Below are 19,898 nucleotides of genomic sequence, written 5' to 3'. Positions count from 1 at the left end.
GGGAATTTGGAGATTTGGGAATTTGGAGATATGGGAATTTGGAGATATGGGAATTTGGAGATATGGGAATTTGAAGATTTAGGAATTTGGAGATTTGGGAATTTGGAGTTATGGGAATTTGAAGATTAGGGAATTTGGAGATTTGGAAATTTAGGGATTTGGGGATTTGGGAATTTGGGAATTTGGAAATTTGGGGATTTGGAAATTTAGGAATTTGGGAATTTGGGAATTTGGGAATTTGAGGATTTGGAAATTTGGGTATTTGAAAATTTGAAAATTTATAAATTTCAAAATAAACTCTTTTATATCAAAAATTTTCTTGCATTCAAATTAGTGTATTATTTTCTATTTACACATTTTTTTTTCAAAGAAAAGTATTTGCATTTCAGTATAAAATCAAGATATAAATCATGAAACTAAAATTGAGCGTATAAATTTCCGATACAAAATTACATTACAGTATTCGTGCAACACGTGATACGTGCATGCTTTGAAATGATTTGTATCGTGACAAACAGGAAAATTCATTAGCGGTGTATAAGACGCGTAAAGGGTATTGATTATCGAACACCGCCGTTCACAATGCAACGATAGTCATAATTTATGCGTTAATTCCATTTATCATTATGATACATGCATACTGATACATGGGAAAGGGTGGGGTATTTCATTAGCGTCGACGTACGTTATGGGCTGATATTAATCGAGAGTCAACAATATCAGCAGCCCAAAACTTCATTCCATCAATATTGAGTGTTATAATGATAAAATGTTTCGACTTAGTCGGTGTTAGAGTATTTGAATTTGATAGATTCTAATATAAATACATTTGCGATTTATTATGTGATATATTATGTCTTTCATTAAATGAAGTTAAAAATATATACATTTTTAAATATTCAAATAATATTTAAAATAATTCAAATATTATAATACTTCATTATAATACTAATTCATTATAATACCAATTAATGTTAATATTAATTATTAAACTTTATTCAAAATATTTCAATATTAGTTAAAAGCAATAACTAACCGATAAAAGTATACTTTCACATATTCTTGAATACTAAATAATTTTTATTAAACAAATTAAAAATTCCTATTTTTTATAAGGTGTTAGATTTCAAAACATACAAACCACATTACTTTACATTACTTAACACATTAATTTTCTTCACATATGTACACATGTCCTACGAGTTGACGCATGAAGGGGTGGCTGTTTCTAACACATTTTATTCAAAGAAATTAAATAATGTGAAATGTGGAATTATTTTAATACCAGTCAAAGTTTAAATTTGCTAGACTTATTTTGCACTATCCAGTTTCAGTCTAATGCAACAAAATTTAATTTTTACTTCCCTCATGATTTATATTCTCAAAAATTGTTAAATGGTATGGAACTAAGATTTCTTGTTAGGATAAATTTATACGACCAAAATAAATCCTACATCGCCTCATTAACTCGCTCAAAAGCAAATTGTTATCTGCTCTACAGTTGACAGACAGTTCCTAAGAATACATTAAAGGATAAAAAGAATTGTCATTGAAGAAAACCAGTTACGTGGTTTTACCCTACTTTCCCTAATCGACTTAAAGTACAATTTTAAGCTACAATTTGAAAACAATTCCAAAATACATATTAATTGATTCACATTGTTTCTTCTAACAAAGCATCCGCCATTTTGGATTAAGAATATCGATGAAGCAATTAAGTAATCAGTTTTATTAAACTTTGCTGTGAAAACGTGCTTCCTTTGTAAGATATTCCGAGAACTTTGCGTATTCGTTAAACTTGTTTCAGAGGTTAAGGGAATTGAAGAAATCGACGGGTAGGAATAATAATGAACATTCTTTGTTGTAGAATCACCGAGACGTTATGTGGAGGGTGAGGTGACGATTCACTATCGTTCACCAGTGCGTACAGAGGCGAAAGAACCATTGAGCGAAGAAGAGCTCGCTCGTCGAAGTGCAGAGAATATGCGACGCGTTTATCAAGAAGAACGTCGTCGGAAATATCTTCAAGAACTGCACGACATTGATTCTCGAAGACATACCGACAACTTCATGTAAGTTTCATCCCCTATTTTTTTGGTTTTCATTTGTAAGCTAGCTTTAGTTTCTGTAAATTTATTTCAGAGTTGACTGAAAAATTATTCCATGTAGTAAACAGTATATGTTGATCGTTAAACAAAAAAAAAATAAGATAAAAGTAAAATAAAAAGAATATAAAAAGGAAAGTAAAATAAAAGAGAAGAATAAAAAAAAAATATAAATAAATTGTTTCTATACTTCTGGTAGTAAAACATTTTATTTGTAGAAGAATGTTTTTAGAGTCATGTCAATAAGAACGAACGTTTTCATTTCTTTTCCAACAAGTTATAAATTTAATGAATTTCAGCATTTTGTTAAAAATTCTTTTTACTTTATCCTAGATCACAAGACGGACATTTCTGTATTATTTTAGACAAATACAACGTCGTCAATCGTGACAGCCATTAAAACTGACATATTGCGAAAAAGCTACTACAGTTTCAATAACAATAAAGATAAATGTCTAAAAGTTTCACTATGTTATTTTTAGTTATGATCAATGATGTGTGTTCTAAAGTTTCGAAAGTCTAAAATAACAACTCAATAATTCTTTATCACATAAATAGATTAATATACCAGCTCCACATCAAGATAACAAATTTTAAATAAATAGATAATAAATTTATAATACTGTGATAAACTGTAATAATGTCTTAAATTACAGTATTAGAATATTATGTAATAAATTATGAAGTACTTTATTACTATATAATTAAAAGCTATATTTTGTACTATAAATTATTACTCCGTTAAAAATTATTGAATATTGTATGTTACAAGGTAAATTGTTATCAGATTATGTCATACTATCATTAAACTATGTAACGTTGATTTTGTACAAGAAACGAGAATAATCAGTAATTGATATAAATAAATAATTAAATTATATGTTATGTGTAATAACACGTAAGGCTCGGAAAATGTAATGGTAATAGATAATCAATTGATTTAATTTCATTTTGCTTCAAGAATGGAGGGTATTAATTGTTTCTAATTAACCGCTGCAGTGCTCTTTGATGCGTGATGTTATCTTACTCTACAGATACTTCTATATGATTCGGACTTGAAACGAATCTTTCAATGAAAATGTAATATGAGCTGAATAATTAATGAAGTTAATGAGTTTATTAACCTGTTTATGACTGCTGACGTATAATACGCTGGAGTGTAGGCAGTCTCTCAGCATTTTCTTTTAATAAATATGTAATGTTAGAAGTGTGGAAATTGTGAAGCTTGGGACAATCTGAAAATTTGGAGATTTAAAGAATTTGGCAATTTGTAAATTTGGGGATTTGAGTAGTAAGAGGTTTAGAGATTTGCTGTTTTCGAGATTTGGAGATATGAAGATTTAAAGATGTGGAGATTTGAAATTTGGAAATTTAAAGATGTGGAGATTTGAAAATTTGAAAATATAAGATTTTTAGATTCAGAGATTTGGAAGTTTGAGTATTTAGAGACTTTTAAATTAAAAAATTCAGAAATGTCAACATTTGAAAGATTTATAAATTTTTAAATGTAAAAATTTTGAGAAATGAAAATTGAAGAATTTGGAAATTCGAAAATCTGGGAATTTGAAGATTTATCAGAAGAATTATCACAATTCAGAATACATAAATCCAGGAATCTGAAATTGCATTTTTATGGTTTACAATGGTTGATTTCAGACCGTCTCAGAAATCACCGATTCCCCTAAATCGATACGACGACTTCGTCGACGACTTGAGCCACAGAAGCAGATCCCAAGAGCAAACACCGGAACCAAGACTCGTGGCAAGAGCACTTTACAACTTTATCGGGCAATCTTCACGGGAATTGAATTTCCGTCGTGGTGACATAATATTCGTGCGTCGTCAGGTAGACAAAAATTGGTACGAGGGTGAACACAACGCAATGATCGGCTTATTTCCATCGAACTACGTCGAGGTAATTCTATTTCGAAGCTGTTAAGTGGTTAAATATTTAGTTTTGAAAATTCTACACGAGGTGCAATCTCTATATAATAAATTTTACGAAAAAAATAAAACAAAAGGGAACAGGATTATATTTTTATTTAATAAATTAGTTAATTGCAAAAATACGTAGAGAAACAGTATAAAATTTTTAATTTAACTTCAAGTAATTTTGAACAGACATAACCCAAAGTTATACAATTTCACTTAAATCCAAGTAAAACTAAATTATTCTGGAAGTATTTAACAAAGCTCTTATGCTTAATAAAACACGAAGTAATTTTGGTGACCACAAAGTGGTTTTTGTATTATGTAATAAAAATTAATAGATATACGTTTGTGAAGATTATTCGGTATTATTGAAGTATAAAATATGTTAAAAAATTTTTTATTTCTATTTTTAGATTTTACCATACGATGGCATGAGAACGACACCAAAGAAACCTTATGAAGGTCAAGCACGAGCCAAATTCAATTTCGTCGCTCAAACAAATCTTGAGTTGCCTTTGGCCAAAGGTAAAATAGATATCGATAGAATACCAAGTCTTCGATACAAATATCTGGAATGCTGTTCCTTTTTGTTATAGGAGAACTTGTAGTTTTGACTAGAAGGGTCGATGAAAATTGGTACGAGGGACGCATTGGAAACAGGAAGGGGATATTTCCCATCTCTTACGTCGAAGTTATTACAGAACCTGGGCATAGAACAGGTATTGTACATATGTAACTTGTAGTAGAGTCAAATTGTGTATATTTCTGTAGAAGATATTATTCTATATATTTTTAATAATTGTTATATTCACGTTCAGAATTCTAATAATTCTTTCGAAGACTTTATACAGGGTGTTAATTTTAACTTAACGCATGATTTTTCACTTGTATTTAATAAAAAATGTTTAAAATAAGACTGTTTGTAGAATATTCTATCAGTAAAAAAATTTCGGAAACAGTTTCTTGGGTGAAATTAGGGTCATCTAAGATTTTATAGAACTCATATTTTTATTTTTATTGTAGAGAACATTAAGACTTGTAACTTGTTAAATATTATATTTTTAATGTCTGATAAATATTATATTATATTAATTATAGAAACGCCAACGAAAAACAAACCAGTCGCCGCTCCAGCAGCACACAGCCTCTTAGTAAATGGATCAGCTGGAGGGAAAATGAGCATGGGACCCCATCACTATATGCCGTCTATACCGGTTAATATAAACACAACTCAGCCACACTATAATTCACTGGTTAGTTATATTCACGATATTTAATTACATTTCCTTTAAAATCATTTTTAACTACATGAATTAAAAGTCAATTGCTTTCAACCACGTGTAAATCCTACGAACATAATTTTGTAATTAGTTACTGTATCTCTTATTTTTAATCACTTTCAGTATCTAATACACTGATCTTCAAGATCTACAAGAATTTCTTATGTTCTAAGAAAGAAACAATGAATTACTTATAAAATTAATAATTAGGGTCGTCAGAATTTCGTTTCAGCAATTATTGTATAATTACTAAGTCTTTGTATTAATGTAATGAAACACGTAGATTAATTCAGATAATGACTTGAATTGAGATAGAAATGATTAGAAATTAAGATAGTAATTGTAACTTTTATTTTTAATTCTAAATAATTATATTTCTTTTGCGTGATTTGTAGCCACGGATGGGAGGAAGCAAGCTACATGTATCACAACTTAACGAGGCGTTGCACATCGATACACAATCCGAACCAATACCGTAAGTTTATATTGTCTTTGAAGCTTTAGATACTTCAGATTGAAGGATTTGGAAATTTGGTGATTTGGAGATTTAGAGGTTCGGAGATTTACAAATTTGCAGATTTGGAGATTTGGAGATTTGGGGATTTGGAGATTTGAAGATTTAAGGACTCAATGATTTGAAGATTTGTGGATTTGCAGATTTGTAGATTTACGGATTTGTAGATTTTTAGATTTTAGAAGTCGTGAATTTGCTACTTCTTAGAAGTTTCACGGTTTACTGACTTAGAGATTTGATGATGTTTGGGGATTTGGGAATTTGTGCATTAGTGTACTTAGAAGTTTGGAGATCTACCAATTAAGAGATTTAGTGATTACTGAATTTTTTGGAAGAAACGTTCTGAACAAAAGATTTGTGGATTTGAGACAGCAGATTTGTGGATTACTTTTTAGTATTTACTAAGTTGCAAATCTTTATCAAACAAGTCTCCTCCTACTCCATACAAAATGAGTTGTTTCAAGTAATGACCTTGACAACATATTTCGATATTATTCAAATCTCGGACATGTAAATGTCCGACAATTACACTAACATTTCTATCCGAAGAGAATTCGCATTTTCTGTTTACAAATGTTTACGATTTCACTTCAGATACCGAGCTCTGTACAACTACAGACCACAAAACGAGGACGAGCTCGAGCTAAAAGAAGGCGACACGGTATACGTGATGGAGAAATGTGACGACGGTTGGTACGTCGGTTCCAGTCAAAGGACCGGATACTTCGGCACCTTCCCCGGAAACTATGTGGAAAGAGTGTGAAACACAATAGGCAGTAACTTTGTTGCAATGCGTATCGAGCCACAGATTACATTTTACCAAAGCACTGAATCGAAATCTTAACAATTTAACGGCCTCATGTTCCGCTTTAAATCATGTTCATGTGACCAATCTGCAGTTCAATCTTTTCTCTATGAAATAAAGTTGAATCTTTTGTTTAGTGTTACAATGGCATCGAGTAAGCGAAAACAGAGAATATTTCATGAAATTGAATAGAGCTCAGAATTGGCGAATCTACGAAAATTACGAAAATATTTTAATTTTTAAAGAAAACTTATGTTAAATAGGTACAAATATTTGTTTGAGTAAGTGAATACCGAATTATAAATTTAACATAGAATTTTGTTATCAAATAAGTATTTCCACAAAAATAAAATGCAACCACAAAATTGTATTTGTTGACATCAATGATATTACGTGCGCTGTATTTTAAACCAGTCATGATAAAAATTTACTGATTTCACATTTAACAGTTTCAAATATTTAAAGGATATGTTTCAAACAGCTATTTGATATTTTTTATATTTTTAAGTCTAAAAGTATTACATTTTGTTTGCGATGCAGAAAGATGGAAGAAATCGATGTTTTCTCTGCTCGATCATATAGACACACTTTGTAAACACTTTAAATATACTCAGACTAATCGAGTAACTGAACCGTACTGATAAATTGTATATCGCATAAGTGATATAGGCCGTCAAAATGTTAATATAAATGCGATTTAACGTTTAAACGTCGACGGTAAAGGGGCGTTAATAACATGTGTCATTAAAGTCTTCCTATTCGTGAGTTTTTCACGCTGTGGTAACGCGAGACCTTGTACCGTTGAATTCACCAAAAAGTTAAACATGTAAGATTAACGTGTAAGTAGTGTACGATAACAATTAGTAATTTATTGTACGTCGTTCACAGAAACGGCTGCGTCAGGCGGACGTTGCGAAAACAAAGAAACTATGTACGTTTGACCGTGTTTCTTATCGAGATCCGCGTCAAATCTCGCGTGTGACTTCTGCAGGCAGCTGTTAAAGGATTCCCTCATTGTAACGAGAAGATTCCAAAAGTATTTCACGCGTCTCGATAATATTTCTGTGTAATTTGTAAAAAGAATATACATTTCGAAGGGTTTACCTGGTTTCACCAGCAACGAACGAAGCTATTCGTTTTTTCATTGTACTCGTCGTGTTGCATTTATCAATGCACAATTCGAACATCTTTGTTGGTGAAAATTTTCTGTGTAACCGTCTGAAAGTAGGTTAAAGTCTGTCGGAAATTAGTCACCACTTTTGAGTAGTACGCCCGTGATTAATTCGTGTAATTATTTTGCAGAATCAATGCAAAATTGTAGAAAGGTTGTTTTGTTTTCGAGAAAATCAAATTTAAATATGGACTACGAAAACTATTCAAAAGAAGGCAATGGTATGAAATACCCGTTTTATTTATTGATATTGGTCTCAATGTTTTAAAAAAGTGGAGGAACTTATATTAAAGCCTTTACAATTTCTTAATTTTCAAGATTTAGAACATCAGACACATTTGAAAATTAATCTACTAACAATTTGCTGTATCATTATCTGTTAAGAATAACTTTTTTAGTGCTTTCGAGATTTTCTGTTCAAATTTGAGATAAATTATCGATAGAAGACTTATCGTTATGAAGTTTGTAAATGTCACCCGAGTGAAATATTTAAAATTGATTTTCTTGATGATTGCACTAACAGTCACAGTGATCGAAATGTAAAAAGGTGCAGAAGATTGGATTGTTGAACAAACAACCGAATATCCAATGAATTTATAGTATTTGAGAAGATTCCTTTGAACCTCGATTCTTTCACGAAATGTGCACAAACTAAAAGCATGGCCGAATCGATCGTCGGTAAAGAAGTTAGCGAAATAAAAGTCTGTAAACGAGCCAAAGATAGAAAAGTCTCGAGAGCTTTTTCTTGATTCAATTCTCGGTGAAAAGGAGCGTCAAGAACGTTGGAGATTTTTCCATAAAAAGTGCTTCGAATCGTAAATTGTTTTAAATTTGAGGAAGACGAATTTCCTTCTGCGTTTGGTATTGTAGATAAATCAGTCATGTTATTGTTGCATTCGTGAGTATCCAAGAGTAAGTGATTTATAATTGAACGTTTGCCTTCCCAAATTAATATTTTTGTAAACATTATTTGTACCCAGAGTTATATATATATACATATATTATACATATAAAAATGAAAATGAATTATATGATGTATAGAAGATATATCTATATACATGTACACACATAGTTACGATATTATACGAAGGTGTAATTCTATGAATATAGATATACTTAACGGCATAATTAATGCACGTGTTAAGATGCACACCAAAGGCTCGACATCGAGCCTTAATCCGTATTTAATGATGACTAATAAATGAAGTCTGCTCGATGTCAAGAGGCCATGATTTTCGAAAACGTTTCGCCATGACGTTACACGACAGCCTATCGTTTAGTCCTAGGAAATAAAAGATTAATTCGGATCCACTTGAAAAAACAGACAATACGTATCGCTATTGTTACTTGTAATAGTTCAGCAGCGAAAGATAATCCTGTATGTAGAAAAGGGCATTAAAGGGCGAACAAATATTTCAGTTTATGGTTCTTTTAACGCTTAACACGTTGACTGACACACTAGAAATACCCATGATAATATAGATTAAGAATATTAACCTCTACATAACTAATCGGCCAGCGGACAAAATAATAGAAACGTCTAATAATCGTTAACACGTCTTGCGTGTAAACTTTTGAAAAGTTTAAAATCTTTTAAGTATTTTAGGTTCGTAATTATCGTGCAGAGTGATCGAAAATCATATCATAACGTTTCACTGTGAAACGCGATATAAAACTTTTTAAAATTTTTGTACTTTATGTTTGTGGATAAAAATTTGTCCAACTGATATTCTATAGGCGTACTTTCATATAAAACATTTCAAAAATGCTCTTATTATTTTTAACCGAGTGTCAAGAAATTTTTAACTTTTTGTGGTGAATTGAAAAATGAATAACATATCTAAAATCTTTAAGGAAACTCAAAGATATTTAAGATGTTAAAAAAGAATGATTTAAAATCTTGTTAGAAACTATTGAAAACATTTAGTGTCCATTATAAATTGAGACTGTCTTATTAATAAAGAGTATACTGCTATATTAATACGTTGAATATTGTAGAATTCAAAATTATAAGAAAAGTGTAAAAATTATAAATATTATAATAATATGAAATAGATAATATGAAGTAACAAGTTAAGAAATCAAATCGAAAATTACATGTACGTATCTTGTCACAAATGACAAAATATCACAGTAAATATGAACTGTTTCCATTAGCATTCTAAGTATTAATAACAGAACTGTTTTTATTATTTTGTCCACATTACTGTATATACGTCCACTATTAATATTCGTATTTATTCATATAGGACACCCTGTATGTAAATTAGACATATGACAATAATACAATGGTGAGTACAGCATACACTTAATACATAGTGGTTTTTAATATAATATCCGTGCAAGGACACAGAGTCTCCAAAGAAATAATTTTTCTTATCGTGTATTAATTGAAAATATTCCATAAGCGAAGGTATTTTATTAATCAAAGTAAACTGCACTCAAACTTTTGTTAATAATTATTGAAATCATAAACGTATTTTATGAGTCTATTGTTTTCAACTGAAGAAAACTCATTCAGTGTTATTTAGAAAAACGTAATCTTAGGTGATTCAGGTGTTAGCAAATAAATATGTGAATACTCGAATTAATTCATTTTATAATAACAGTCAACGTGTTAATCAATGTGTAAGATACAAACGTTTTTTCGATCCTATGTGAGTTATGTTTAACCAAAAAAGTTATGATTAAGTACTTGATTTAATTTATAGTTCAGTTTTGCTAAGTTTCATTACTATTTCTCAAAACAGAATTTTTATATTTGATATTATGCAGACAGAGCTTCGGTGAATTCAGTAAACATAAATAGTACAAAAATTTCATTTCAACATTTATCAAGTTTGTCTTTGAATCATTTTTGCATTGTGTCAACTATTTGTTGATTTTTACAAATCTATCAATTCGTTCAATTTTTTAACCGACTTCGAAAAAGGAGGAGATTACTCAATTCGATCAGTATATTTTTTTTTTCTATTTATTCAAAAACCTTCTACATGTTTTGTCAATGAATGTTTTATTTACAGGAATATTAGTTAACTAAGTTGTATAATAAATCAGTTGTTTATGAACAATTGAAGGAAAAGTATAGTTTGTCAGTAGATTTATTGAAAGCCAGAAACTAAAATAATTCATAACATAAAGTCGCACACTGTAAACGTTTATGTATTATTTATGCATGCTGAATTCGCGACCAAAGTTATGTCCACACGTTATGGTTCACCCTGTATAATTTGAGTCGAAAAGCATAACGCTGTTCAAATACTTCGCGATTGCATGTATATTCAGCAACATTATCTTCCCCTTTGAATATACTGGACAACTGAATTTGTAACTATAGTTCTGAAACATTTGGTACATTACTGCCGATAATTCAACAATTACGAATTTAAGAAACTAAAAACTAATCGAGATGGGGTGCGGTGAAAGGAAGAATTGACAGAACTGTGTATATTTATTTGGGATAAAATCTTGTAAAAAATATCGTACGCAAAAAGTACGTACATCCTATATAAACCAATTAAAATATGATAAACTAAAACGATAGAATACGTTCAAACGAACCAGATGGACTTTTTTTGTAATTTTTTATTCGAAACCTTGGGTTCCATAAATTTGAAATGTTAATTAACTTCAGTGTAAATTATATAAAGGAGAAATTAATTTAATAAGGACTTCATTTTATCAAGTTAAAAATTGTTTAAAGTGTCTTTTATTACAACGAACGAAAGAGAACAAATTTTCAAAATTAAATTTTTCAAAAGAATATCCTACTTTATTATCACAATTGAGTTCATAACCACCAATTACATGACCCTGTATAATCACTCATCTATTAATTGAAAATAAACGTGTCAATGTAATGGGTGGAATAACAGTGTAATTAACCCTTTCACTGCCGTCGACAGCAAAATGTCCGATCACGTGATATCGCGTGCTCGATCATCAACACTTAACCCTTCGCTGTCAGAAAATGTACATTCAAAAATTCCGTTTAATTTATTAAAGTTGATTAATCAATACTTTTATGGTGTTTCGATATCTTGACTGTTAAAAAAATTTTGAAACAAATTAGCGGAGCAAATGAACACATAATTAAATTAATGACAGCGAACGCGTTAAGTTAATGCAAAACGAACGAATACGATCTTGTAATATTCGATATATTTATCGTGTAACGTATATTTGTTAAAAGAAAAGGAAGGCTGACGATGATCGAAAGAGTCACGTTTAAGCATCGATGATTTCTAAACGAATATATATAAACGTAGATGTATCTATACACGAATTTGTATAATATAAGAATTAAATTGTATAAATTATAGCTGTATACAGAAAATACATGTATTACAGATTTTAAACAGTTTTGTGTTCTTTCTTATTTTAATCGAAGTAACTATTTCGAATGTAATTCACAATGCTACATATTATAACTTTTATTTACATATTTCAGTAACTGCCTAAAGCATTTTAAATTTATTTCAAAGATAATGGGTTTGTATACTCGAAATTTAAATAAATTTTAGTGTGTTACTTCATTAGGACCACTCTATTTTTAATTAAATTAAATTAAATCTTTTAAATTAAACAATGATTTTTCACTTTTAATTTTAAAGTCTTAATTTGAGAAAATAAGCATCTTTGAAGAAGCAGATAAAAGAATCTTCATAAAAGAATCTCTCCCTCAAAAAAGACATTTCGCCACTAAAAAATAAAGGTATAGAAAATAACAATAAGCTGGTGGTGAATTAGTAAATGATGTAAGTAGCAGATTATAATCATCAAAGATTTGAATTTTATTTCCAGTATCCCCAATTTTCTTGATCCCATAAACCAGATATTTAACCACAATTAGGCTACAAAATGCAAGCTAAAAATTCCCTTCACAACAAAGCTGCAAACAGAAGATAGATTTTATAATTTCACTCATGCTCATATTACGAATTTTACTTTATCTTTGTACATTGATATGCAATTCAAGTTACTAATATAAATATTGTGTTCTTTGACTCTTTTGGCGCGAAACGTAATATGTTTGATATGTTTTGCTAAAATGTAGTAAATCTATCTTGTGAGGCGAAGTAAAGTGACGATTCATGTAAATTTACTCCCCATTGAGCATGCTTTTAAATTCGGACTAGTATCACAGCAGTGGAAAAGAGCAAAAATGGGTAAGTAAAAACATAAACTATATAAGGTATGGATAGAATGCTTTTCAAGGACGCCATATTGACATCGTTGGTTCCAATTGCTTCCACTAGTAGCGTTACTGTAGATGTAATACATATTTTCAACTAGGTATTGTAGACATCTGCTATAATACATAGGAGACTGAATTCTTCTTTTGCAATGTTCAAGATTTGAGGAAATTGGGAATTTGGGAATTTAGAAATTTGAAAAGTTGGGAAATTGGGAATTTAAGAATTTGAGAAGTTGGGAAATTGAGAATTTGGGAATTTGAAAAGTTGGGAAATTAGGAAATTAGGAAGTTAGGAAGTTGGGAAGTTGGGAAGTTGGGAAGTTGAGAAGTTGGGAAGTTGAGAAGTTGGGAAGTTGGGAAGTTGGGAAGTTTGGGAAATTAGGAATTTGAGAAGTTGGGAAGTTGATGAGTTGGGAATTTGGGATTTTGGGAAGTTGGGAAGTTGGGAAGTTAGGAAGTTGAGAAGTTGAGAAATTGGGAAATTGAGAAATTAGGAAGTTGAGAATTTGGGAATTTGGGAATTTGGGAATTTGGGAAATTGAGAAGTTGGGAAGTTGAGAAGTTGGAAAATTGAGGAGTTGGGAATTTGGGAAATTGGTAAGTTGAGAAGTTGGGAATTTGGGAATTTAGGAAATTGAAAAGTTGAGAAATTCAGAAGTGGGGAAATTGGGAAATTGAGAAGTTGAGAAGTTGGGAATTTATAAATTCAGGAATTTAAAAAGTTAGAAAACTGGGAAATTATACAAATTTCGTATTTCTTAAGAGAACTACATAAGCATATGGTTTTATTAAATAAACACTACTTTCTATACAATTATACAATTATTTATTGTCTAACAATCATCAGTTTTCCCTATAGCTACTAACATGTTAAGATCGCTCGAGTACAGCATACTTTATTATTTATTAAAAGATAAACTCAGGAATACAAATTATTTAGGATCTCATATATTCGCATCGAGTTCCACGAACGCTGTTGTTAAGTTTACTTTCCTTTTGCTTTCGCTTATTATCGGATTATATAAATTCGCCCGTTGTCTGTGATCTCTGTAGCACAAGGTGTTAAAGATAGCGGACATCCAGAATTACACCTTATGGTCCCCGCAGGCGCCAAGACAGCGATGTGGTTGATGAGCAAGGTGAGTTGCGGCAACCAGCTGTGCGGCAGGGTCTGACCACATGTTGTCGCATACCACTTGTTATGCACAGTCGGTAGCTCCTGATACGAATCCTTAGCATCAGGAGAGCGATGCAAGGCCACGGTCGCTTTCATGACCTACGTATTCACCAGTTATCTGCGCTCGACGTGTATACACGTCAGTCCAACATATCATTTCGATGCGGTTGACGAACTGTTCTTGTTTGGAATGAAAATGAAATACTTCCACATTCTGTTTTATTTATTTTGGGAAATTTGTAGTAGGAGCTTTTGTTTCTCAATTTCCCAACTTTTCAACTTCTCAAATTCCCAGTTTCCCAACTTCTCAACTTCCCCACTTTACAACTTCCCAACTTCTCAATTTCCCAAATTCCCAAATTCCCAAAATCCCAACTTTTCAACTTCCCAATTTCTCAACTAACCAATTTCCCAACTTCCCAAATTCCCAAATTCCCAAATTCTCAAATTCCCAATTTCCCAAATTCCCAAATTCCCAAATTCCCAACTTCTCAACTTCCCAATTTCTCAACTAACCAATTTCCCAACTTCCCAAATTCCCAAATTCCCAAATTCCCAAATTCTCAAATTCCCAAATTTCCAAATTCCCAAATTCCCAAATTCCCAAATTCCCAAATTCCCAATTCCTCAACTTACCAAATTCCCAAATTCCCAAATTCCCAAATTCCCAACTCCTCAACTTCCCAACTTCCCAACTTCTTAATTTCCCAACTTCCCAACTTCCCAACTTCTCAATTTCCCAAATTCCCAACTTTTCAAATTCCTAAATTCCCAAATTTCTGCGAAAGATAGAAAAACAGTACATCCATTAAGTAATAAGGACCTTTAATCTTTCAATTTCATCTGTTCATCTATTAACGTGTATCATGTATTTATTAATAATAAAAGTGATAGAAACAACACTTTAACTAATAAAATATTCTAGATAATATTATAAGTAATTTAAGCGAAACTTTCGATTGTTTCATGTACATCCCTTGCTTGTCAACCTCTGTCACTTTGAGTTATACTTTCAATCTTGGACCTCACTCATGGTTAGAAGCAATTTCTCGTACATTATTGTTTCAACGAGTTGTCAAATAATAAAATATTTTCTATAAATAATTGATTTAATTTGCTATGCTGGTCATCGTGACTACCGTGCGAAGGATACGAAGTACCAATTTGAAAGCTGAATAATATTCATAAAAATTAATGTATCTATAATAAGAGCGACTACAATGGAAGGATTATAGTCGCCTGTTGCACGTGGAAAAAACGAACAGAGGAAATCTAACGTGCTTGGAATTTACAGGGTGATTCTAAAAGCTTGGATAGATGTTCTTTTTTAAATAAAAATAGAAAAGAGGGATTCGGAAAGAAATCGTGTGGCATAATATGTTCTAACTTCCTATGACATTATTTCTTATATGAATGCACCGATACATCTACCAAGTGCAATTGCACATTTATTCTTTAATTCTTCTGATATAGAATAATAAATATTCTTGTGAAATATCGATATTTCAATGATGTTCAATTAATACTTTATAGGCAGTCCAGTAAATGTGATCGATTGGTTTAATAAAATAATTGAATTACGTTAACGACTGAAATGCAATTGCATTCGGTGGATTGATCGATGCATCCTAAACAATAAGATCGTATGCAATTAGCACGTAATATATCATAATTTTTTGCTTCTTCACTTTTTCTATTTTTTCTCAAAAAGAATTAGTAACCTATCCCAGTTTCCAGAGTACCATATTTAAATTAGTTACTTAAATTAAACGCACTACGGACCAGTCATTTCATTACTAGTTACGCCCAGGGGCCAAATATTTCTGTCTTTCGTGTATTTACTGCAACAGATACATAATTTTCGTGAATGGCCTCATGAGTTTGAAATGTACATATGAGAATTGTCATAAATGTTCACAATGTGTTAAAATAATTTCATGTGTTAAATCGGTAATATCTACACCATATGTTATAATCAATTTTTAATTAACATCATTCTAACGTTGCAGTTAATAATGTTGTAGCAAAGTGTTTTTGATATCAATGTGATTCGTTATAGAAATTAATGTGTTCACACTGTGACTTAGGTAGAACATATTTATCATTTTACTGGTTTCATTCGATAGCAAAGGAATCATGTATAGTACGAAATTTTCTGCACGTAATAGTTTTCGTTTCTTTGCAAGAAATTTGTTTAACTATTTGTCTGAATATAAATGTAACATTTTGAACGCTATAATATCTTTGCTACAGGTAGCTCCAAATCTTTCTAGCTCAAAAACTTTAATTTGTTCAAAGTTATTTACTTACTTATTAATTATGACTATTATCTACTTCACTATGTTTAAACATCACACGTGTAACACTATAGGTAAAGTTCAAAAATTTTTATTTCAAATTATCCTTATTTGGTTACTGAATCAAATAACATTAGTCACTTTTCGAGTGCAAAGAGATAAACTTTGATACTTTAACAATTCATTCATTCAAATGATTCAAATGATTTTATTAACTTGCGTTAACACTAGTAACAGATTAGATTGCTCTGGCTATAGTCTTCCACTCTTTTTCGTACCGTAATTACTATAACATGACAGTATCCATGACCACTGTCGCCCTCTGGGATTGGGAACGCCGTAGGTATAGTACAATCGGACCGCAGTGTCCTGGTAATCGAGTGGTAGAACAGGGTCAGATGTTTGCTAGTAATGCGACTGTCACTAATTTGCCAAAATGTAGAAATCACAGCAATTAGAACCCAAGAAATTCTTGTTTCGATGCTTATTTCCAATCCTGATTGTTACTGACGTGATCTCTTTCTAATTGTTGTGCTTTCGTTTCTCAGGAAACTAAGAATCATTCAATCATCAAGCTTTGTATCCTTGTAACTTTGTACTTCTCAGATATTATTTCTATATGTATCTAACATTATTTTTTCATTTTTAACTGCAGAATATGGTGACATAAGTTGGTAGAGTAAAACACCCTGTATCCACAAAATAATTTTTCTAAAATATCACAAAATAATTTTTTATGTGAAAATGATACTTTCAATCTTAGTGAACAATTTGTAATACCACTGTCAACCTCTGAGAAATTTAAATAATTTTTTAACTTTTCAAGAATCCTTTACTTTGTTTAAAAAATGTTTCTCTTCCTAACTATTAAATATATTAATTTCTGTCACATAGTAGATTTTATTTCACCGTACTTTATGCATTATTTTATTATTTTCGAATAAATAATTCCAGCACGTTTACTGTTCGTACTCCCAGACAGAAAACTTGTATCACACTAAACTCTGACGTCTGAGGTAAACCATTTTATAGTTTTGTCGCAATTAGAGGACCTTGTTTTCCTTTCTGACTAAAATTCTTCGAACTATAATCTTAGATAACACATAGAGCTGTAAAGTACCAATCGATATAAAAACTGATATCGGAAATAAAGACCAACGAAAATGTTGAACAGAATACAATTTCCTATCGTATTCGTGCATGTCTTATAGTTTTGTCGCAGAGTGTAGATAAACGAAGTGCTCACCTGGCAAAATATCAAGTTTGGTGACAATCCACGCAAATTGGATGAAACTGTCTTCGTGAAATATTCAGGCGGAAGTCACACAGACGACAAAATTTGAAATTGTTGACAACTTTGATATTATAGTACTACTTTATGCAGAATGTTCCTAATCATCGTTCTAGATAAGAACAAATACATAATTGCATTTACAAAAATTTTGAAAACATTTCACTTATGATGAAAAGCAAATATTCTACAAAATTTAACCTTTTGCTATATCTTGATGGATCTGATTCACCCACTCACAGATTAAATTTGATTTTCACTCAAATTTTTAATACTTCAATTTGAAGTTTAAGTCCAATTATAAGTTATATAGTCAAGGGTCAAACTATGTACAATTTTTAATATTTTAACTTTCTTTATTTCTTTTAATCTTGTAGCAGTGGATATTTAGTTTTGATTGACGCATCTGATAACATGACAAGGGATTGAGAAGAATTTCTAGAAAATCCTAGTACAATTTTTTGTTATTGTGTGAGAGTGAAAGTCAACTATCCCTTGCATAATTCTTTATCGTAAATATCTTACAAAGACTCAATCATATAAGTTTAGTGCAACTTACAATAATAGTCAACTAACGAAACTAAATCTGTCACCCAGCAAGGCAACATATTTCCTTAATTTGCAAATCGCATTCGCGACTGTTTGTGCATATGGTGAGCTTCTACATGTCATCAGATTACATCATCAAAATTTACATTTACAGTTGTGATCACGAAAATTAGGTGTAGATCTGTACTAACCCGTAATTGAAACAATCTAACCGCTTCTATTTACTCATACATCATACAGCGATGTACTCGTCACACATTCAGGAGAATAGAGAACATATTTGCGATTCAAGTAGAACGGAGGATAAGTGATATTACCTTGGTCATTATTATATATATTACAGATAATATATCTGCCATTCATACACAACAGAGTTTGCTTTAAATAAATCAATACACATTTATCTAAATCTGAAAACATGTATTAAGATGAAGATATAGAGATTTGAGTGAAATGTGTTAGGGATTGTTGGGTATACTTTTAGTTTTAGAACGCCAAATTTTATGATTTTAGTAACGGAACTATGTGCATGCTGGTTTATACTGATCCTCAGAGCACTTAGAATTTTTGAGGTACGAAATTTGTGACTTATCTTTACTACCGATGGCAATCTTCAACTGGACGTTCAACAGCTGGCAACGATCCCATTTTTGCTGGAGATACTGCATCCGTGTGTGGATGGTGGTCGTTAAGGACTCATTCTTGCCCATCTTCAAATAGTTGTCTACCGGGCATAGGACAGTCTTGATTATCACCTACTGCTCTATCAGAACATTTTCCATTTTGCAACATCTTGAGCTGTAAATCTTAAGATGATAATTATCTTAAATTATAAGCATACGATGATGGTCATCTTAAGTTGTAAGTCAGTATACAGTGATAATCATCTTAAGTTATAAATCAGTATATGATGATAATCGTTTTAAGTTATAAATCAGTATATGATGATATACATCTTAAACTATAAGTCATCTTAAGATCGTAATCATCTGAAGTTATGTTAGCATATGATGATAACCATCTTAAGTTATAAATCAGTATATGATGGTAATCATCTTAAGTTATAAGTCAACATAAGATCATAATCATCTTAAATTATAAGTCATCATAAGATAATCATCTTGAGCTATAAATAATGTCATAACGATGGCCATTTTAAATGAAATTATTTTATTATAAAATTCCCTGAAGTAGTCAAGTCCCATACCCTATACCCTGAACAATGAAATATATTTGCAAGTATTGTAGACAATCCTTTACAAAATGAAACTCCGTAGAGTTTAATCTTCTTCCTGCGTACATAAAATATTCAAAATATCTATCTTCTTAAAAATCAATCAAAGCATACGAATACTTATGCAGTCTAAGCGTTTTCCTTTCATTTGGTATTGAAAATTCATGGAGCGTAATTACACCTCTGTACACGGTTTTCGTTAAAATATTTATACACAGGGAAGGTTAATACGATATTTGAGCGTGTTGGTTTTTAATAATTTCTCGCAAAATTTGTAACAAGTTTGGTGTGGAACGCCGGTTGAAATCCACTGAATTAGAGATTGGGCTACTAAATTAGGGTACAT

General features: G+C 31.0%; 1 protein-coding gene across 1 annotated transcript in view; it reads left to right on the top strand.

Moving 5' to 3' along the window:
* The window catches only part of CAP (Cbl-associated protein), a 149,337-nt gene extending 137,172 nt beyond the window's left edge, over positions 1-12,165 (top strand). The window contains exons 24-30 of the mRNA XM_076532852.1: positions 1,868-2,072; positions 3,762-4,020; positions 4,451-4,562; positions 4,634-4,756; positions 5,136-5,290; positions 5,713-5,792; positions 6,426-12,165. Of these exons, the coding sequence (XP_076388967.1) occupies positions 1,868-2,072; positions 3,762-4,020; positions 4,451-4,562; positions 4,634-4,756; positions 5,136-5,290; positions 5,713-5,792; positions 6,426-6,594 (1,103 nt within the window). The 3' untranslated portion in view covers positions 6,595-12,165. The remainder of the gene's footprint in view (positions 1-1,867; positions 2,073-3,761; positions 4,021-4,450; positions 4,563-4,633; positions 4,757-5,135; positions 5,291-5,712; positions 5,793-6,425) is intronic.
* Positions 12,166-19,898: the final 7,733 nt, after the last annotated feature.

Source organism: Megachile rotundata, chromosome 1, assembly GCF_050947335.1.
Source record: "Megachile rotundata isolate GNS110a chromosome 1, iyMegRotu1, whole genome shotgun sequence".
NCBI classification, from domain to species: Eukaryota; Metazoa; Arthropoda; class Insecta; order Hymenoptera; family Megachilidae; genus Megachile; species Megachile rotundata.
Note: the sequence above shows the minus strand (reverse complement) of the source record. Positions and strands in the feature narration are given on the sequence as shown.